Raw genomic sequence first — 21,689 nt, 5'->3', positions numbered from 1 at the left:
TTTCACATAGTGGAATATCAGGTGATACTACTATTCCACAGGCGAGCCTCTATCCACAGGTGCTGTTTATGGAAAGATGTGTACATATAAATTATGTGGAGAGAAATTTGCAAGAGAATATGTACTGTGTGAGCCCATTTGTCTCAATGTGTATGCATGTGCCTTACATAGATAGAAACTTTCTGAAAGGAATTTTTCATAGTATCTGGGGAAAGAGAAAGCCTTCATGTTTTATTTTATAGCCTTCTCTACTTACTTAACCTCTTAAAAACCATGGACTATACATACGTATATTCTTTTCATAAGTTAAAGAACTTGTTAAATATTAGGGAAAAAAGTCATGTGCCTCTGGCTCTGGATTAACTTTCTTTTTTCTTAATGTCTCTTAATAAACTCTTTCTCATCTATGGGCTTTATGATATTATCTTTGCAAATGATTCCCCAGTCTTTAATTCTATTCTACTTACAGCTATCTGTTCTGAACTTTGGCTCTGAATTACGATTGCTTTATGGGTAGCCACTAAACATAGTACTGACACCTTAAGTACAACAGTCAAGAATGTCTTTCTGCTGAACTGGCCCTTCTCTTTATTTCCTATTGATTAACGTCACATGTTCTTGGACTCATTCATCACTGCCACTACTTCTTCCATAAGTTACAGGAACTGGGATTACAGCCTAATTATACCTGATTCCTCAGGCCATCCCTTTTTTTAAAGATTTATTTATTCACACATACAAGAACGGGGTACAGGCCAGAGGTGCGGGCAGTGAGAGAATTCACCAGAGACAGAGTGGGGAACAGAACAGGCAGATTGACTGAAATACACTGCTGAGGGGAGCAGTGGGCTATGCAGGAGAGGCCTGCTGCACCATGTGGGTTGCTCCCTGGCTGGGGATCTAACTCTTGCTGCAGTGGCTGCCCTTAGCTTCATAGATTGTGTCTTAACCCCCTGTGCCACCAGGGAGGCCCCAGGCCATCATTTTATTTTACCTCCCTTGGCCATTTATGGCCTAGAGAGATCCAAGACTTGCCCAAAGAGGTTCTCTTTTCCTCTGTGCCCCTGAGCTCCTCTACAATAAAAACTAAGGTTTTCCTCCTTACTCACCTCTTCTGAGGAGAGGGCACTGCTTGCAGACCACAATGATCTTGGCGCTCATGTTCTTGCCAGCTTGCTGAATAGCCAGATTTCCTTCTTTATAGATATTGATGATTGAGACAGTGGCATGTAAACTCCCGCCTCGAGTGACGGTTGTGATGACGGTACCAGCCAATACTGCAGAAGAAAACATTTTTGAAACAATGTGACAAAAGGCAAATGTAAGCAGAACTTTTTTTCCGAATTTCATAGAGGGGACATTCTAATGTCAAAGAGAAAGTCCTAATAGAGCTATCAAATTTGATTCTGTGTTTTTGTCATCAAAATTAGGGTAGAAAAAAAGTGGCTATGGAGCTATAATGTCACCCAGGTTGTCAATTGCTAAAACCTCAACCCTGCCATGTTGTAGTTTGTTGCTGAGATGGGGACTCTTTACAATATTTTATCACAAATGCAGATTAAGTACCAGCTAAGTGGTGGGCTATGAGCCTATAATACTCAACAAGATTTTCAATCTTTAGGGACAATGCTGTACTAAGAGGCTGCATGATGTGGCCCAAAGACTGTGTGTGCGTGAGCAGCTACCTTTCTGCATCTCTCCTCCAGCTCCTTTCTTCTTGACCTTTACCTCATTTGAGGGGTTACCATCTCTAATTAATAGGAAATATTTTTCTTTTTTTCTGGGTCTTTCACAATCTTTTTCTTAGCCACCTTGGGTACCTCATTTAACAAGCTGAAGTACAGAATGGAGGTATAACTTAAAACATTTCCTTGCTTTAAAAATAAAAATAACTCTAGCAAAGTTTAGTTACTTTTTCATTATGTAACTCTCTCTTTTTCCATTGTGGTGCTTAGACAAGAGTTTCATTTCTGAGCCACAGGAGGAAAGGTGCTGTGTTTTCAGTGTGCTTTTGGCATTTTGTGGGGATAATTCTGTGTGGTGCAGGACTTGCGTGGAATAACTTTTTTATAAGCCCTGTGCCAGAAAAACCCGTAGCGCCCCCTCTGTTTTTGTGTTAACCAAAAACTGCCTCTTTTGAAGTAACCAGTACTGGCTCAGGACCAGTGGGTCACTGGTGATATTAATTGGCTGTTCTGTTGTGTAAGTCAGTCACAATGGAAAAAATAAGTGGAATATTCAGCTTGGCTGATACAAACTTTTCAGGATCCAGTGAAAACTCATTCATTGCATAAAGCTCATAAAATTGGAATTCTTTTCACACTTCAAGTGTTCATGGCAACAAGCCAGTCTGTGGCCAGGTGAAATCCCATGGCACCAAAGGCCAGGGATAGAGATCTCCTTGAGCATCTCCTAAGGAACACTAAATTAGATGCACTGGTAAGAACACCCTGTGCTATTCTCATTTTTATGACATTTTAAAATTTTTGGCATGTAAGTAAGTTCCAGGAAGATTTAGGGCCCTTGGCTCTCAGTGTCCTCACACCTTCCCCATGGCATAGCTGTCTGGGCTGCAGACAGTTACCAATATAAAGCATAGGAAAAACAAAGAAAGTCTCTTCTGGAAGGTTCTCTATTTTGGGTGACCTGTTGTAGTTAGGCTGTAGCAACTTTGTTTTCCTGATAAGACTTTTCTTAAATGTTCCTTTAAAAAAGAATTGAAATAATTAAATTTGAGATCTTTGCTCTTACGTGGTTTTCACAGAAAGTGCATTTTTGTAAATAGGAAGAGCTCTTAGAAATGCTAAGTGATTAGGTAATATCTCCTCAGGTTCCAACTTATTAAGAATTTCCAAATGGATTCCAGATTTCCAAGTTTCGATTTAGTACTTTGGAAGGACACTACTGAGGAAATACTTGAATTTCTTGAGAGAGGCCTGCTTGGATAAACGTTTCTAGTTTACTTAAGTTGAATTACAGATGTGTGAAAAATATTCACTATGTGAAAAATATGTGAGAGAAAAAAGTATACTGGTTTTCTGGAATATTGAGCTAACCGAAATAGGTAGAGAAGCAGTATCATGTACAACAAGTCAAATTGTCAGATTATTACTTCAGGATTTAGGAAATATTTTCTTGGGTAAATGAAGGGTGTTACTGACCCATTACCATCACATTTATGGCAGTTCCTTTGAGGTTAAGCCTGCAGTCTCAAGTTTCTGATTAAAAGAAAAGCCTGGCTTTTATTTCTTACCAAAGTTACTTGAGCAATAATTGCTCTCCAGAGTCCCCGTCCGTCTACACTTTTGTTGACACAGGGCAACGGTGGGTTTTAAACCTAAATTCAAAGAAGAAAGACATGATTCAGCAAAATGAATTCATGTGTAAGTGGTTTTAGATCAGAATCTATCAGCTTACAATTTCTATTTTCCTAATCCATCAATCTGTCATTAAAATGAAATAATTAAAAAGCATGCAAAAGAAATTCTTTACGCTACCAACTACTGCTCTCATTTCCTTAGGGCAACTCAGTGTTTTCTGCTGAATTTTAAATCTGAGATCAAAGATAATCCAAATTAACCCTATTCTCTTCTTTTATACAACTAACACTATAACCAAAAATAGATTATCATTTCTATGTGCTCTGTTTAGAAAAATCCAGTACTGTATAACACATAGGAACTCAGAAAGTGTGGGTCAATTCTTCACTTGACACAAAGAATCCTACAGTGTCCTCATGGTGATAGAGGGAGTTTTTGTGGTGCGCTTAAAATACACAATCACCCAAATGTGAGCAGTGTGGGTTTTTAGAAACACTGATAATTTGTAAAATGTGTTACAGCTTTCTTGTATATTATTAGGTGCACCCAATCTCTAAATATTTATTTTGAGCCTTCATTGGCTATAAGGATCTTAAGAATTGAGAAGCAGACAAATGTAAAAGTAAAACAAAATAGATAAACACAGTGGTTCTCAACCAGAGGTGGTTTTGCCCCCTAGGTGACATCTGACAAAGTCTGGAAATATTTTGGTTGTCACAACTAGGGGTTGCAATTGGCATCTAGCAGACAGACCCCAAGGATGCTGCTAAAAATCCTGCAGAGAACAAGATAGTCCTCCCATGACAAGGAACTAAGTGGCCCTAATGTAAATAGTGTCAACAGATTAAGAAACCCTGGATTAACAAAATGAAAATAATGAAGCCCTGTTATCATCAACACTCTTTTTTTTTAAATATATATTTTTTTAAGATTTATTTATTTATTTATACAATCACTGGGTACAGTCAGAAGCACAGGAGGGTGAGAGGATTCACCAGAGCCAGAGCGGGGAGCAGAACAGGCAGACTGACGAAATACACTGCTGAGGGGAGCGCGGGAATAGGAGGAGAGGTTTGTCGCGCCATGTGGGACCCTCGCTGGTGGCAGGGGATCTAACAGGCGCTGCAGAGGCTGTAGGCAGCTTTGCAGCCCAGCGCTCAACCACTGCACCACCAGGGGAGGCCCTCATCAACACTCTTTAAAAAATAATTTGCTGATTGTTCCCTTGTATGTCATAATATGCTGGGGTGAACCAACCACAGAACAACTGCAGCAGAATTATACTTGGGTAAGTGTTTGCTATTGCAATAGTGCTCTTCTAATACATTCTGCCCACTCTTCTGTGCATTCCTTGTTTATTTACTCACCTTAATTTTACCACTATTGAGCTCTAAAAAGGACTGAAAGTGGATTAAATATACAATTTAATGTTAAAATAGATATAATTCTCATTTTGCTCTCTTCCCAGTGTTCCCAGCTCCCTGATCATCCTTGTCAATTTTATAGAGAGAAGCGGTGACAGTAGGAAATGTCCTCAAGATCCCCACCAAACCTCCAAGCTGTCTTTATCAGTACCCTCCCTCTTTCTTTCCTCCCCTGACAGAAGGGATTGTCACTTCCCATCTAAGATCTTTGCATCTGTGAGTCCTCCGAGGGCCATAACTCCTACAACCACCTTTGTACAAATTTCCTCCTCGCTTATGCCTCTATCTACATAATATTCTTCTATACTGCCCACTTCCCATAGCATGGACATCTTCAAGACTCTCAGAGCTTCTCTTTCTCCTTTGGGGCTAAAATTGTGGAATGAGTTGCTAGAACTTAATAATTTCTTCACCTTGTTCAACATGCCCCTGGGCCCACCCTGTCTGGCTTCCACCTGCACAGCTGCCCTTACACAACTCTTGCTAGGGTCTCCAGCGCCTCCACATCATGAAATCAAATGGAAACATTCAGTCCTTCCTTTATTTGGAATCTCATCAATAGTTGACCCCTCCACACATGAACACTATCTTCTTAAAACTTCTCTTCCATGCATTCCATGACACTCTCCAGCTTTTCCTGCCTCCTGTGTTGCCGCTCTTGTCAGACTTCTTTTCCAGTATTTCCTCCTCTTTAAAAAATTGGAGTTTCTAAAGATTTAATTCCAGACATTCTCCTCTTTTTACTTATAACTTCTCTCTAAGTAAGTTCATTCTGTATAATGATATCCACCACGTATATACTGATCACTGTCAAATTTAAACCTCTTTAAATCTTTCCTGTCTGGATGTCCATAGAGCTAACTGTCCATATGACATCATTACTTGAGTAGCTCTTGTACATCCCAAGCCCAAAAAGTTCATGGATAAACATATGAGTCCATTATCTCTATTTCATCATACCCCACCCCCACTGTGGAAGCCAGGGGCCTTGTTGCCACCTCCCTGATTCTCCTAGTCCAGTTCATCCCCAAGGCCTGTTGACTCCACCCGTGGCTCCTGGATTGCACAATAGTTGCTCTCTCTGACTATCTCCACATTTCTGATATAGCACAGTTCACAGAGAGAGCCACAAGAACCTGCTGATCCTTTCAGTGGTCAGGGTGATCTTCATAAATTGTGACTCTAATCCTGAACTTTGCTTAAATCCATCAACAGCTTCCCCCATACTTAAGAACAAACCCAAACTGTACAATATAAAGACAGAGATGTTAGGGTCTAATGATGAAGCTGGAAAGAGAGGCTCGGGACAAAGTATCCATACCACCAGTAGTCACATGCTTAGGGTCATCTTTGACTTCTATCTCACCTCCCCACTGCATGCCCCACCACCCATCACATAAGAGAAGATCATATCTTTCTCTCCTTTAAATTCACTGTCTATAGCTGTGTCATTCAGTACAGTAGCCATTGTTGACAGCTGAAATGTAATGTCTTGGTTTTATGTACCGCGGGGAAGGAATTTGGGTTCCTGTGCTACCCAATATGGTGGCCACAAGCCACATGCAAGTTCCAAATTTGATTAAATTAAAATTCAGTTCCTCAGAATCACTAGCTACATTTGCTCTGCCAACAATGGCTACTGTATTGGATGACACACTTGCTCTGTATGTGGTGGGTGCTGGGACATGCAGTGGGGAGGTGAGATAGAAATCAAAGATAAACCTAAGAGTGTGGTTACTGATGGTATGGAACATGCTTGGGAAAACAGGAAGAGAGGCAGGTTTAAGGCAAAAAATACTATGATAAAAGCAGGTTGAGTTTGATATGTGTTTTCCTTTAAATGTATAGGTGTTGCAAAATGTCTAGGAGATAACTGCAAATCCATGTCTGCAATTTCAGAGAAAGTTTGGGACAGGAGATTACAGCTGGGGAACCACTAGAACCATGGGGCAGATAATTCACTGGAAAGAATAAGAACACCAAAGTCCACTGAGCTAAGTGGAGAAATACTGCAATCAGACGAGGCAGTGCACTTCCAGACCACAAGGTGGCACACCTATGGAGTGCTGAGAATAATCAGCCTTTTGAGAAGTATCCACTTAGTAAAGAGCAGCTGGACAAAAGCATGGAAATATGGTGGGCAATAAAGCTAGACTTATTTCACATCTAAACCTTTAATTCTTCTCCTCCCTTTTTGCTTCTCCCTGGATTTAGATTTTGGAATTGGAGACCTGAAATCCCACTGGGTAGAGTTGAAGGAATGTAGAGAGAGGGGACCTAAATCAGCCTGTTTCTTAGCTCATGCCTCAGATCAGTTTCCCAACTTAGCTTTTGTAATATGCAGAATATTTTTGTTTGATTTACTCCAACTTGAAAAATAATATATTTTGTATAACACGTTTTGGAGTAAAATGAAAAACAAAACAAACTAAATTAAACAAATAAAAAAGAGCAACAACAAAAAAGGCCAATCAAAACCAGGCAGGTATCAAGGCCCTAGAACTTAACCTAAAATACTACAATTCTATGTAATAAGAAGAAAACCATAGTGCCTGAAAAGAAAAATTAGGTATATGATAATCTGCACCTATATCAAACAATTTTAAGTGGTCATAATTTCCTTAATGACATTTGAAGATTAGCTTATAAGCATTCTCACACTTTATTCTTTGTATTAATGGAGTTATTCTCTTACATAAGTTTTCATATTTAACTTATTTCAGTTTCAAGTATCTTCTTATTTGAATTTTTTTCTACTTACAAAGAGTTTTTCTTATACTCCTCACGTTTGTGTATAAGTTTCAGAACTGAAAAACTTACCTGTAGTTACCGGAAGTGTGGTAGTAACAGGTGTAGCTGTTGTCGTAGGCAATTTTTTTGGTCTGAATTTGTAGTGACCGATAAATCCATCTGCAGTTAAACTCAAGTCTGATAAAAACTGAATGAGAAGTTCATTTCTCTCAGATATAATTGGCCTAGACGAGGAAAAACGTGTGTATATATTACATACTTTAAGTGGCATCACTGAAAAGTAGATTTTTCTTCCATTCCATTAATTTTTGATAATAGATTACTGTTTTGTTTAAACCTACAAGCTAAAATTCTTTTTAAAAGGTTAAAGTCTGAATCTGCTCAATATTAATGCTAATAACACTGAACATTTGCTCAGCTGGACACTGTGCTTTGTGTGAACTATTATATCCCATCTTCACAACAACCCTATTATTAGTCCCTTTTTAAGGAACAGGCAACTGAAGTTCTGAGAGTTCAAGTAATTAGCTGGTATATGGGAGTGTCAGGATTTGAATCCAGGACCAGGTGCCTCTAGAAAGTGTAATAGACATTGGGACCAATGTAAATATAGAAGCTGTGGCTGGTTCTCTACAAGCACCTTAGTGCCTGATGTGACTTGGGAACAGCACAGACTCTTTGAATGACGCTTCAAGCTGGCCTGGGAGCTGGGGATACTGGCTTGGAGAATGGGACAGGCAAACGTGATGAACAAATTCCCACAGCCATGAAGACACTCCAAAGGTATCTTCTCAGTGTGCTGGTCACCCAGGGACAACAGAAGCTATTCAAGGTTTAATGGGACTTGCATTTCATTTTTTTAAAAAAGATTTATTTGTACAAGCACAGGGTACAGTCAGAAGTGCGGGAGGGTGAGAGGATTCACCAGAGACAGAGCGGAGAGCAGAACAGGCAGACCTACGAAATACACTGAGGGGAGCAGGGGGCGCGGCAGGAGAGGTCTGCGCGCCATGTGGGACCCTCGCCAGCAGCCGGCGATGGAACCGGCACTGCAGAGGCTGCGTACAGCTTCGCAGCCCAGCGCTCAACCACTGTGCCACCGGGGAGGCCCGCATTTCATTTTTATTTTTATTTTTATTTATTTATTAAAGATTTATTTATTTATTTATACAAGCACTGGGTACAGTCAGAAGCGCGGGAGGGTGAGAGAATTCACCAGAGCCAGAGCGGGGAGCAGAGCAGGCAGAAGGACCAAAGTACACTGCTGAGGGGAGCAGCGGGCGGCAGGAGAGGTCTGCGCGCCATGTGGGACCCTCCTCCCGTGGCCGGGGAGCAGCCGGGGAACGAACCGGCGCCACGGAGGCTGAGGGCAGCTTCGCAACCCAGCGCTCAACCGCTGCGCCACCGGGGGAGGCCCCACATTTCATTTTTAATGGCAGCTCCTATGCATGCCTGAAATGGAAACATTTCTGTTTGTAATTTCCATAGCAAAATGCTGTAAAAGAGAAAACAGTTGTTCTGTTTGGTGGTCATGAGTGCCACTGAGGATACTAATTTTAAAGCTAATTGAGGAGTGTGCTGGCTCACTGGTGTTAGATTTAGTGGAGATAATAACTGTGGCTCAAAAGCTCTTAAATCTTAGAGACTAACTAGATCCTGCAAGATAGCAGTTTTATTTTAGCTTTTTCTATTATTTAAGCAATGGTAAAAGTGCTGTTACATTAATTCCATTTAAGTTTTATTTAATTTAGAAATGAAAAGAAATAAAACAAGTTATTCAATTGTGCTAATTGGTGGTTTATTCAAGTTTTTGAGGCATCTTCTCAGTCAAACCACTTTTTAGGCATCATGGACAGCCAATAATGAGGCCACGCAGTTTTTCCCTTTCTGTAAGGTTTGAGGGAGGGTGAGTGAAAGGAAGGTAAATCTGTCTTTGACCCAACCAGTTTGAAAAACTGCAGGCTATTTTTCTCTCCCAAAGGTTATTAACTTCTGAGTCAAGGGATGGGACAAACCTAAGAGTGAGCTTCACTACCTGCATATATAAAGTTCTGGTCACAAAAGTGAACAAGGACTTTTAAATACTACTTCTGATCATCAAACCTTTAAACAGAAATATTTTATCTTGCTTTTAAAAAACACATTCTACTATATAAAAAACAAACAATTCTCACCTACAATTGCAAATAAAATGTGTTAATTTGCAGTTAAGTGATAAAATTGCAAAAAGCATTATTATAAATTGCAAAGGAAACCTCAAGACAACACGGTCAGGCTTATAGGCATGATGCTGTAATTACAGTAGTCATCCACTGCCTTTTCTATGAATGAATCTTAGAAATTGCATCTCCTCAAGGAAGAGTATTTTAGTCACAAAGGCATATTTTTGTTATAATACTATAGAGCTTTAGCATGAATGTGACAGAATCACAGTGCCATAAATGTCCTGAGGACCATGTGTTGCATCTGTAAATTAATGTTGCACTAGAAAGGCAAAAGGAAATCTGGCTGGGATCCACTGTGCACTGGCAAATCTCAGGAATGCATCGAGGTCTGTTTTGTGTCTTACAGAGCCAGTTAAGTTAGCTCCCTCTGCTTTGCCACAATCTTTCTTTTCTGCAGTCATTACAACCAATCAACCACTGTGACCTGTCAATTTTGCCTTCTAACTATTTGTTGAGTCACATCCTTTTATCTGTATTACCCTTCCTGACCGACCGTCTCATTCTGTCTGGCCACTGCCCCCAGCCAGCCTCCCCGCTCATCTTGTCAGGATGGGGTTCTACAGGCACTGGTCATGCCACTGCCCTCTCCAGACATGCGGGTGGTTCCCATCTCTGCAGGTCATAGAACTCATCTTAGCCCTTCTACCTCATTTCTCGCTAGCCCCCAACTAAAGGAGGAGGCTCCTAGGGAGCCTAATTTTCTCCACTATGTGTCTTTATTAATTTCCCCTGTTTGGGATAAGGCTGTCCTCCCTTCTGCCTCTGTCTAACTCCAACTCTTCCTTCAAGACTCAGCATCCAGAGGACAATCTCCTCCAAAGAACTTCCCCCGATCTCCACACCTCGCCTCCTAATTGGGCCAAAGGACTTGTGTCAGAAATTCACCCGAACATTTCTTTGCCAATTTACTTTGAGTCTTGTTTCACTCTCTCCTCATATTTATCTTTGCATTTGAGTTTAACTGTGTATACCAGGTACCTCACAGTGTCCAGCACCTAACTGGGGTATAATAAATGTTTCTGAACTGAGTTCAATAGCACGGATACTGCATTGAACCAGACACAGGGCTGGTGAGATGCCTCACCCACCCGGCGCTCCTATTCGTGCTTTCAGTGGAAGAAATACTCCCCAAATAGCTTTTCTCATTTTCTCACTGGCACACTGGGACTACGGAAAGCTAGTCCTCTGGTAAAAGTGCTAGTGGGTGGGCTGGCAGTCAAGCTTCCCCAGGCAAAGTCCTCAGACATGTGCTGCTGAGCAGCCTGTCTTCCCGCGGGCTGGCTCACTCAGGGAAAATGTGAGCAAGCAGGCAAGGAAGAGGAAGCACCGGCCCTCCACTCCCACCCCTGATGGAGGCAACTACTACCATCAATTTTGTGCTTACCGTCCATAGTTTTATCTCTAGATTTACCAGTATATACATCATTAATAATATAGTGCGTAGGCTAACAGCTAATTTAAACTTCATCTAAATGGAAGGATTTGGGGTATATATTTGTGTTTTCCACCCTCAGTAGGGTGACTGTGAGGTGCATGCACTGTTCCCACTGTCGTACAGTGTGTTCTGTAAACAGCTATTCTCTGGTGGAGAAACATCGCCGCCCCCAACATCGTAAACAACATGGGAGAGAACATTCTTGTCCATGTCTTGTGGTTCACATAGGCAAAAGGGCCTTGCGTGGGCGCAGCAGGAGGGGAGGGTATATGTTCTCTTAATCCCAGGGTCAATGGTGGTTTTCAACTTCTCGATAATGCTGACTGCCACAGTGATTGGACCAGTTTATATTTTTCAAAGGTTGATTCACATTTGGGGATGCCTTTTCATGTCCTTTCCCATTTTCTTTCTATTGAATTGTTGTCTTTTCCTTATTAATTTGTAGGATTTTTTTTTTTACATACTCTGGAGCCTAGCCTTTGTCAAATCTGTGTCACAAAGATCTTTGTGAGCTGTATTTTGATGAACAGCTCTTCCAATTTCAGTTTCTCATTTTAGTTCCCAGTTCATCTATGACTGATTTTGGTGTGATATTAGATATGAATACAATTTAATTTTCCCAAATGATTAAGATTTGCCCCTGCCTCCTTTTTTAATAAGCCTATCCTTTACCTGCTGACTTGTGATTTTCTGTGATGTGCCCAATCTGAAAATCTATGTGGATGTGTTTCTGGCCTCTCTTTGCTGTCTCCATGAGTCCAGTTTTTCTATCTTCTCCCCTTGAGAAGGGGAGAGTATCCTGGATTTAGATGGTCCTAAATGTAACGCAGTGTCAGGCATTTAAAGAGAGAGCTTTGACTGCAGGAAAGGAGAAGAAAATACTTTGACAGAAGCAGAGATTGGAGTGATATGTTTTGAAGATGGAGGAAGGAGCCACAAGCCAAGAAATATAAGCAATTAATGATAAGAAGCCAGTGCTACTTACGCAGGAGGGCTATCACCACAATACTTGCCAATTCTTCTTGCATCATTGATTTCCCCACCATTGAACACGGCCACGTAATCATACCGGCAGTAGTTATCCCGTTCAACATCAAATTTCTCAAACTTTAATTCTATAAGCTTTAGTGAAAATACAAAGTTAAAAGTGTCAAAACAGCATTGCTGAAGATCCTCAAATGGTATGCTGCCTCTCACCAGGTTTGTAGGAATCAAAGATTTTCCTTTGTAAAAACTGCATTCATCCTGTTGAAATATTTTTTTGTTTGCATATTTCTTGGTTAACAAGACAGTAGAATCCTTCTACTTTAATTTTTAATCATTCCAAAATAATATCTCAACGCAGATGAACCCTCGTTAGGATCTTAAAGGTCTTAAAGTATGGGCACACTTTAACCCTAGCAATCTACATTAAGGCTGTAATTGGACATATTTTGGAGAGGGAAGAGGATTATATACTAACTTCATTCTTCTGTATAAGAATTAGAAAGTATTAGGCCTCTCTAGTGGCTCAAGGGGTTATATCTCAACACTGTGAAGATAGCAGCAGCTACTGCAGCACAAGTTCAATCCCCCACCAGGGAGCTAACCCACATCGCACAGCAGACTTCTCCTGTCTAGCTCGCTGCCCCTCTCAGCAGTATATTTCAGTCAGTCTGTCTTTTCTGCTCTCCACTCAGTCTCTGGTGAATCCTTTCACCCCCCGCACCCCTTACCTGTACCCCAGCTCTTGTATGCATAAATAAATAAAATAAATCTTAAAAAAAATAGAAAGTATTATTTAAGGCATCCCCTATTTTAGTGCATGCTGGGTTGTGGCGTGTGTGTTATGTGCCTGGGTGGGTGAAAGGGGTGGATAGAGTTGTTTCCCACTTGAGAGAAGGCAACTGACATTCCCAGCACACATAAAGGAATTAAATTCTTTAGGACCAGAGCTTCAGGGAAGTGGGAATTGACTGATGTCTTCTTGAAGTATGTTTGAAAATGTTCCCAGAGCCTATTTAGGGATGTGGGTGATTTTTGAATAAGTTTCATAAATGCATCAATACATGTCAGTGTTAGATTACTTAAGTACAACTTAATTTTTGCATTAGTAACAATAAACAATATGTAAGTCAATAGGAAGTTTTGATTTAAGAACAATCATCCCCTTACAAACAGATTTTTCAAGTGCACATCCAGTATGTGAATCAAAGGAAACCTCACTGGGTTCACAAATACTCATGGCACTTACACAGTGGGTACCTCTTCCTGTTGGGTGGCAGGTGGGCAGGTAACCTGCCCTGCTGCTTAGGGCAGATAATGGATATTAATTCCCATTAGAACAGGTTCATAATTATTAACTTAAGAAGAGTCAGACACAGTTGTGGGTGAAGATAACAGTAACAGCATCACAGAGAGACAAAAAGGTAAATTTTGGCTTTGAACATAATCGTCATATATCTATATATTTATTTACCTACCTTTAAAAATAGTACCAGTAATTGCTTATTATCACTTAACACTACTTTAAATTATAGTAAAATATTTCCTCTTTGGATCCAGTGACTTCTCATTGATAGTAATAAAATGCTTAACAGGTTATTAAAAAATTGAACTTTCTCTACTTAGGAATTAGTAACATCACTTTTGGAGGGAAGATAAAATAAATAGGAGGGTAAAGGGGGAAGCTATGATAAAAAAAATTGAGGTAAGTCTTTCATCAAAGAAAATAGATTTGCACAAAAATTATTTAAGACTTAAATTTCCCATTGTATCGTTCTTCTTTGGATAAGACTTCCAGTGATTTCCCACTACAACAATGTTTAAAAATTCAATGGGCTGAAACCAAAAATCACGTAAATAAAATAAAATCCAAATTTAAATTAAATACTCAGAGGGAAGAACAATGGAAAAAATGCTAAGGTGTCATCTGCAAGTATAATTAAATTGAAATTTTTTAGTCTAATATAGGTAATGATATTTGTTAAGTGTTGGAAAGGATCAGTTTAGAAAAGTTTTTTTAAGGTATCATAATGTTCACTTTATTGTGTTTGGATTAAAATCTATATGTATTTGTAATTATAATAATTACTAAAAAGTTACTTTCAAAAGTCTACCAACTAGCTTGGATATATTACATGCTAAGTTTTATTCCTATAATTAATATCTAAAAGTGTTTCCCAGAAAGGATAAAACTTCACATGACACAAATTATTAAATATTAGAAAACTAGACCTCTGTTGATTATTTTAGAAAAATGAACAAGGTTTTTTTTTGGAGGAAATCGCACAACATGAGCAAACAGTGACCTAACGTGTATATGAAGTTGGGGATTTGTGTCCTCCCTCTGTCACTACTGCCTGCAACATCTCCCAGAGGGTTAAGCACTCTCACAGGGCATTTCCTTACCATTTGTATTTCAAAACCGCTTTTGAAAACTACAATTGTATATTGGAAAATTGTATCCACAGCTTTGCAAGTCAAATAATGCAAAAACAATTTTAATCTGATTATCTGTATGAAGTAATACCTGTGTCCAGCAGTGCTTTCCTCCCCTGCATCCTTAGCTTGTGCAAATTCCCTAGAACTGGGTGCTCTTGAGAGCGGGGCCCCTCATACATGCAATTCACACATGCACACTTTCTTCACACTTTCAGGGAACCTCACCTGATTCTTTGGTGCTACAATGTGCCACACACAAGTGACTCCTGCAGGGTAGTCACGATCTGGCCAGTTGGGGGTTTTAAAAGACCCTGAAGGTCTTTCAAGGCGTCCTCCACAATACTGGTCCCCTGAAGTTATTAAATAATGAAAAAAAATCCAAGTTAATATTCTTAAATAGGTAATGGCAATGCAACCATGAAAATGTTAGGAATTTGGAATATTAGTTGATAATTAGTAAATAAAGACAATGATAGAAGGTCTTAAATTTTCTCTTAAGAAAATGGCTATATAATCTCCTCCTTCCTACCCTCCCTCACCACCACCCACCCACACATAATGTATCTGTTACTTATCATACCAGCAAGGGAGAGCAAAGGAGTGGAGACAGGCCCGTACCTTCTTTTGTTTTAAATTTTTTAGACTAATAGGACAAAACAACATTTGGGCATGCAGAAATTAGGCAGACTCAACAAGTTACATAAATTTTAAGAATCATCAATGTAGGTATTTATCAATAGAGTTAAAATCCATGCCCATGCACAAAATTTTAATTAGTTGGTATAGGTAACTCTAAATTTTAGAAAATGTACTATTAAACAAGGTCAGAATAATTTCTTAAACTTTTTCTTCATGGAAAATTACAAGCCTATATAAAGTATATAATACAAGCTGGTGAATTTCCATAACCCAGCAATCAATTCCTATAATTCATTACTATCATCCTACTATGTAGGCCAATTGTCTGTGAACTTAGATTTTATATACATATTCATCCTATCAATATTGCTGCCCAATGTCTACTACCTGATTTATTATTTTTTAAACTATTATTAATTTTATAAGTTCAAAGATATATACTTTGAAATACACAAATCTTAGCTATAAAATTTTGAAAAATGGATATAACCATGTAAGCTACACTGCTATGATGATATAGAATCTATTTACCACAAAATTACTGTATCCCTTCTCAATCTGCTGACTCCCCATACCACTTTCTTGAAAAGTTTTACCTTACACAGTTTTAAAACCTCATATAAGTGGAATCATATAATCTAGTCTTCTGTGGCTTTTTTTATTTAGTACAATATCTATAAGATTTAGTCATGTTGCTGTGAGTATTGGTAATAGGTTCCTTTACATTGCTAAGTAGTATTCCAGTGTATGGGAGGATCACAATTTGTTTCCCCAATCTCCTCTTGATACTCATTTGGGTTGTTTCCATTTTGGGCTATTGTGAATAAAATTGTTATGAACATTTTATACAAATCTCTGTTTGTGGATACATATGTTCATCTCTTATATAAATATGTAAAAATGCAATTTTGGGGCCAAGAGTAGATGTAGATGCTTAACTTTATAATAAAATTACCAAAATTGCCCTTCAGTAGTTGCAGCATTTTATGTCTCTCAAGGAGGTTACATAACATCCTGGTGTTATCAGATTTTTTTGCCAATGTGGTGGGCATGTAAGAGTATCACATTGTGATTTTAATTTTCATTTCTCTGTTATTAATAATACTGAGCAGTTTTTCATGTACTTATTAGTTATTCACACATGTTCCTTTGTGAAATATCTGTTCAAGGCTTTGCCCATTTTAATATTTATTAGGATCTTTATCTCTATTGTTGAGTTGTGTGAGTTCTTTGTATATTCTGAATACAATTTCTTTACCAAATATTTCTACAAATATTTTCTCCATTTTGCAGGTTGCTTATCGTTGCAACAAAGCCTTTTTAGAAGCACTAGCTTTTTAAAGTTTACATGGTACATATGTTCCATTCTTTTACTTTGAAACTATTTTGTCTTTGTATTTCAAGTACTTTCATGTAGACAGTATATTGCTGGGCTCTGCTTTTTTAAAAATTTATTTTATTTTATTTTATATATTTTTTACATCATTTTTCATTTTTGTGCAATGTATGCATTTTCATCTTGGTTATATTCCCCATACAATTCCCACCCCCCTTATTTTGACTCTAATCCCTGCTCTCTCCACCCCCCCCACCCCGCAGTGTGTCTCTGGTTAATAGTTGCTTATTGATTTTGATTTTTACTTTATTATAGTCTTTTTCCTGGTACCTTATTTAGGTTTTCTAAATTCCTGCTATGAGTGAGACCATCCGGTATTTTTCTTTTTCTTTCTGGCTTATTTCGCTGAGCATGATCCCTTCCAGCTCCATCCATGTTGCTGCAAATTGCATGAGTTTATCTTTTTTGATTGCTGAGTAATATTCCATTGTGTATATAGACCACATCTTCTTGATCCAGTCATCTATTTTTGGGCATTTGGATTGTTTCCATAGCTTAGCTATCATATGACCCAGCAATTCTACTTCTAGGTATTTAGCCAAAGGACAAAGATCATTAATTCAAAAGGGCACGTGCACCCCTATGTTTATGGGCTCTGCTTTTTAATCCATTCAAATAAGTCAGTCTTGTAACTGGAGTGTTTAATCCTTTACATTTAATATAGGTATCGAAATGCCTGGATTTACTGTGCCATTAACTATTTTTTCTCTTTGTTTCCCCTTCTTTTGTTCCAGCTGTTATTCCTTTCCTGACTTCCTTGGGTTAGTAGAATAATTTTTACATTCTATTTTAATCTTTGGGCTTTTAGCTATAACTCTTCCATTTTTAGTGGGTACTCTAGGAATGACAACATACATCTTTAACCACATTTACTTGAGTTAATACTGTACTTCTTCAATGTATTTTGTGTGTGTTTGTGTGTGTGTGCACGCATGCAACAACATAGTTTCATTTACCTTTTCATACTTTGTTCTATTACTGTCATGTATGTTATTATAACATATATTACATATTCCACAATACAGTGTTAAAGCTTCATTTTCCTTTGGACACATATAAAGAAATTAAGAGAGGAAAAGAAAAAAATATATATAATCTTTTATGATTACCCTTCCTACTGGCTGTTAATCCTTCCATTACCTTTGTGTTACCCTATTGGGTCATTTGTTCCCAACTTGAGGAACTTCAATTGATATTGCTTGTGATGCATTTTATCTTTATTTTACTTTTGTTTTTGAAAAATGGTTGCAGAGTTCTAATTTGACAGTTTTTGAAGCACTTTAAAAATGCTGTTCTACGGCCTCTGTCTTCTATTGTTTTTGATTAAAAGAGGGCCACTATTTAAATAATTTTCTTCCAGCATTAATTTGTTTTTTATCTAATTTGTTTTAGGATTTTCATTTTATCTTTAGATTTCTGTGACTTAATTAAGTTGTCTATGTGTGGATTCATTTTTATTTATATTTTTGGAGATTCACTAACTTATCAGTTCCATAAATAGATGCTACTTATTAAGTTTGGGTAGCTGCAAGCTATTATTCCTTCTGCCAAAAAAAGTATTTTTTCTGCACTATTATCACTCTCTTTTTCTTGTCGGACACAAATTACACCTCTGTTAGACCACATGATTCTTTCTCACTGGTCTCTATTTGTTTAAAAATAAAACTTTTTCCACTAAGGTCTTCAGATTGGGTAGTTTCTACTCAAATCCATAGACTATTCATCTACCATCTTTAATCTGTATATATAAGCCCATCGGGTAAATTTTTAAATTTCGGATTCTGTATCTTTCAGCTTAAAAGTTACCAGTTTATACTTTTTTATTGTTTTCCTCTTCTGAGACTGTCAGTCTGTTTACTTGTTATATATGCATTTCTCCTTAAGTCCTTAAACATTTTATATTTTTAATTGAATATCAGTTTGTAATATTATATGTTTTAGATGCACACTCTTTTAAATCAACATCTGTATGTAGTACATATGCAAACATAATACGCCACCAGAATTCTCATTTTCCTTTGTCCAATTCCCTTTGCCCAGCTTACCCACCTTTCTCCTGCTTCCCTTCTGATAACCACTATTTTGTTCTATTTGTCTAAAAAATTGTTTGTTTTTTTTTTAAATTTAACTCATTCATTTGTTTTGTCTCTATATGTACCACAAATAAATGAAATCACATGGTGTTTTTCTTGTTCTGTCTGACTTAATTCACTGAGTATAATACCCTCTGGGTCCATCCAAGGTGTTGCCAATGGCAGGATTACACCTTACAGAGTTGAGCAGTATATATACCACATCTTCTTAATCTGCTCATCTGTAGATGGGTACTTAGGTTGTTTCCAACTTTTGGCTATTATAGTACTGTGATGAACACAGAGTTGCATCTATCTCTTTAAATTAGTATTTTCATATTCAAATAATTACTGAATCATATGGTGGTTCTTAGGAAATAACACATGCTGATATGAAAATATCCCAACACATAGGGTTAAATGAAAAGAAAAAGTTGTGAAGCAATATGAATTTATGTTCCTACTAACACTTTTATAAAGCTATTATAAAAGTACACATATGTAAATAAGTGCACACAGAAAGGTTTGGGAGCAACCAGCCAAGGCTATTTCTACAGAGGGAATACAATGATGAAGAGGTAGGGTTTAACAGCTGTATGTACATATAGGCATAAAATCTTCACATATTTAATCTAAAATTGTCTATATTTGAATTTTTACAAGAATATATATGACTTTAAAAAGGGCTAATTTGTTAAGGTCTCTTGCTAGTTTGGTGCCATTTACTGGCTGGCTGAGAAGAACTGCTCTTAAATTTTAGGTTAAAGGATTAAATACATTTATAGTGTCTAGAACAGTGCCTGAGACACAGCAGGCATTCAATAACTGAGTCTTCATTATTGCTGTTATTGCCATTATGTGGAAATGATACCTCTTTCATTTGGTTCAGCAGCAGAAAACATTGCCATGAAGCCATTCCCAGCTGTGTTGGCATCAGAAATCATTTGCACCATCATCTTGTTGCCACTGGACACAAGGGCGCCAGGTCGGAAGGTGCCACAGAAGCGCCCAATGCGCTGGCTATTGGAGTGGCCGTTGTACACATCCACAAAGTCATAGCGGCACAGATTGTCACTCTCCAGGTCTATAAACCGGAAATTAAGAACGACGACTTTTCCTTGGGGAACCTGCCAAGAATGGGACCAATTGGAAAACCATGTAAGGAAAACAATGTCTGAGGTCTTAACATCTAGTCCATTACTAAAGTAAGCAGTTAAAAGGCTAATATCCGGAATAATGCTTTTTCTTCCCCCAAATCCAAACTAAGAAAAGATTTTTCTATCATATGCATTCTTGACAAAATATAAATATTCTCTATTGATGAATCCTGCAGTTCTCTAGCGTACATACTTTATTTCCAGGGAATTTACCTCATGCTGCAAAATTGGATCAGTCTTATTAATTCATAGGTCATTGCTTTCAAAGAATACCAGTCCTGAATGGCCTAGCAGCATATTCTAAAACACCGCGTCTCCCAGAGATATTGCTCGACAAACAAGTATCTGAAATGTCATTTCTCACTGTCTTTCCATATAGGACAGTCTCTATATATGGAATGTTTCTATGAAGTTGAAACTGAAGGGATGATTTGGGAGTTGTGCAGTTTATTTATAAATAATTCACTTGGGGTACTGAAATTTCCAGATCAACCATCTATCCTGATTACATTAGCTAGGTAATGGTTGGATCATATCTTCTGAAAGTCGCTGTGATTTGTTTCTTTTCCAGGTGCAAGTTTCTTAAAACAAGCATCCCTGAAACACAAATCTGATTAATAGGTAAGTTTTCACTTTCTCATAGGACTTTTTTCACCATACTTTCCTCTGTTTACTACTTAAAATGTTTCCTTCCTTGTCCTCTGAGTAGGTAGGGGGAAAACAACTATAAAAGCATTTGGTAAGATTCTTACAAAAGCCCTCTTTCTTTCTCAGTTCACACCATCTTTTAATTTCCTCATTCAAGTCATTTAGTCATAAAGTCTCCATCAGATGTGTTTCACCTTTTGAACTAGAGGAGGTCCCTACTGAGCAGTTAAGAATTTTGTTCTATAGGGCCTCCCCTGGTGGTGCAGGCGGTTGAGTGCTGCGCTGTGAAGCTGTCCACAGCCTCTGCAGCACCAGTTTGATCCCAGCTGGCCGGCGAGGGTCCCACATGGCGCGGCAGACCTCTCCTGTCTCACCAGCTGTTCCCCTCAGCAGTGTATTTCGTCAGTCTGCCTGTTCTGTTCCTCGCTCTGGCTCTGGTGAATCCTCTCACCCTCCCTCGCATCTGGCCTGTACCCCGGTTCTTGTATAAATAAATCTTTAAAAAAAAAGAATTTTGTTCTATAAAAACTTACAAATAATGAAGGTTGGTGATGAAAACCAACCAACCAACCAATCAACCAGTGGTTGGCTTATATTTATCTTAATAACCACCTCAGACTCAAGGTGTTTTAAAACAAACATGGCTTCTCCATGTTGGTGAGTTCAGTGCCATGATTTATTTATTTATTTATTTATTCGTTTATTTATTTATTTATTTATTTGGTCAGAGGAAGTATTTCAGTGCTATTTGCTTTTTGTAGCAAAGAAATCCATGGAGAAAACATGCTGGAGTCGTCACAAAGGTGGGATGTCTTGACTTTGCCATGGATGACTGCTAGATTTTATCTTAGTGTTGTGAACATCAAGAGCTCCAAAGTCATAGGATTTCTGTCGCTGCATGCAATCTCTATCATTGATCAGAAAATCATCAAAATCACATGCTACAGCTGTAAACTGAAATATAAATAATTTCTCTTAGAGTCATTGAAAAATTCCTAGCTAGGGAAAAAAATCTTGAACTAAATTAATTTGGATTGTCCTTGCATAAATGATTTGTATACTGTATAGATAAATGTTATGAAGGACAGAAAATTCATGGAGTAATATAACAAAAACCTGGGTACCAACCATCCAGAGCTAATTTTTTTTTTTAAAGATTTATTTATTTATTTATATAAGCACTGGGTACAGTCAGAAGC

The 21,689-nt window shown here is 38.2% G+C and overlaps 1 protein-coding gene across 1 annotated transcript in view; it reads right to left on the bottom strand.

Annotated features, from left to right (window-relative positions):
- The window catches only part of PCOLCE2 (procollagen C-endopeptidase enhancer 2), a 56,844-nt gene that overhangs the window by 1,565 nt on the left and 33,590 nt on the right, over positions 1-21,689 (bottom strand). Inside the window, exons 3-8 of the mRNA XM_037524663.1 lie at positions 19,557-19,812; positions 14,804-14,928; positions 12,141-12,277; positions 7,565-7,719; positions 3,254-3,337; positions 1,110-1,277 (exon numbers count right to left, since the gene is read on the bottom strand). Coding sequence (XP_037380560.1) covers positions 1,110-1,277; positions 3,254-3,337; positions 7,565-7,719; positions 12,141-12,277; positions 14,804-14,928; positions 19,557-19,812 — 925 coding nt within the window. The remainder of the gene's footprint in view (positions 1-1,109; positions 1,278-3,253; positions 3,338-7,564; positions 7,720-12,140; positions 12,278-14,803; positions 14,929-19,556; positions 19,813-21,689) is intronic.

Source organism: Talpa occidentalis, unplaced genomic scaffold (genome assembly GCF_014898055.3).
Source record: "Talpa occidentalis isolate TD23 unplaced genomic scaffold, MPIMG_talOcc4v2.1 talOcc4.4, whole genome shotgun sequence".
NCBI classification, from domain to species: Eukaryota; Metazoa; Chordata; class Mammalia; order Eulipotyphla; family Talpidae; genus Talpa; species Talpa occidentalis.
The sequence above is the reverse complement of the archived record's forward strand: the minus strand, read 5'-3'. Positions and strand labels throughout refer to the sequence as shown.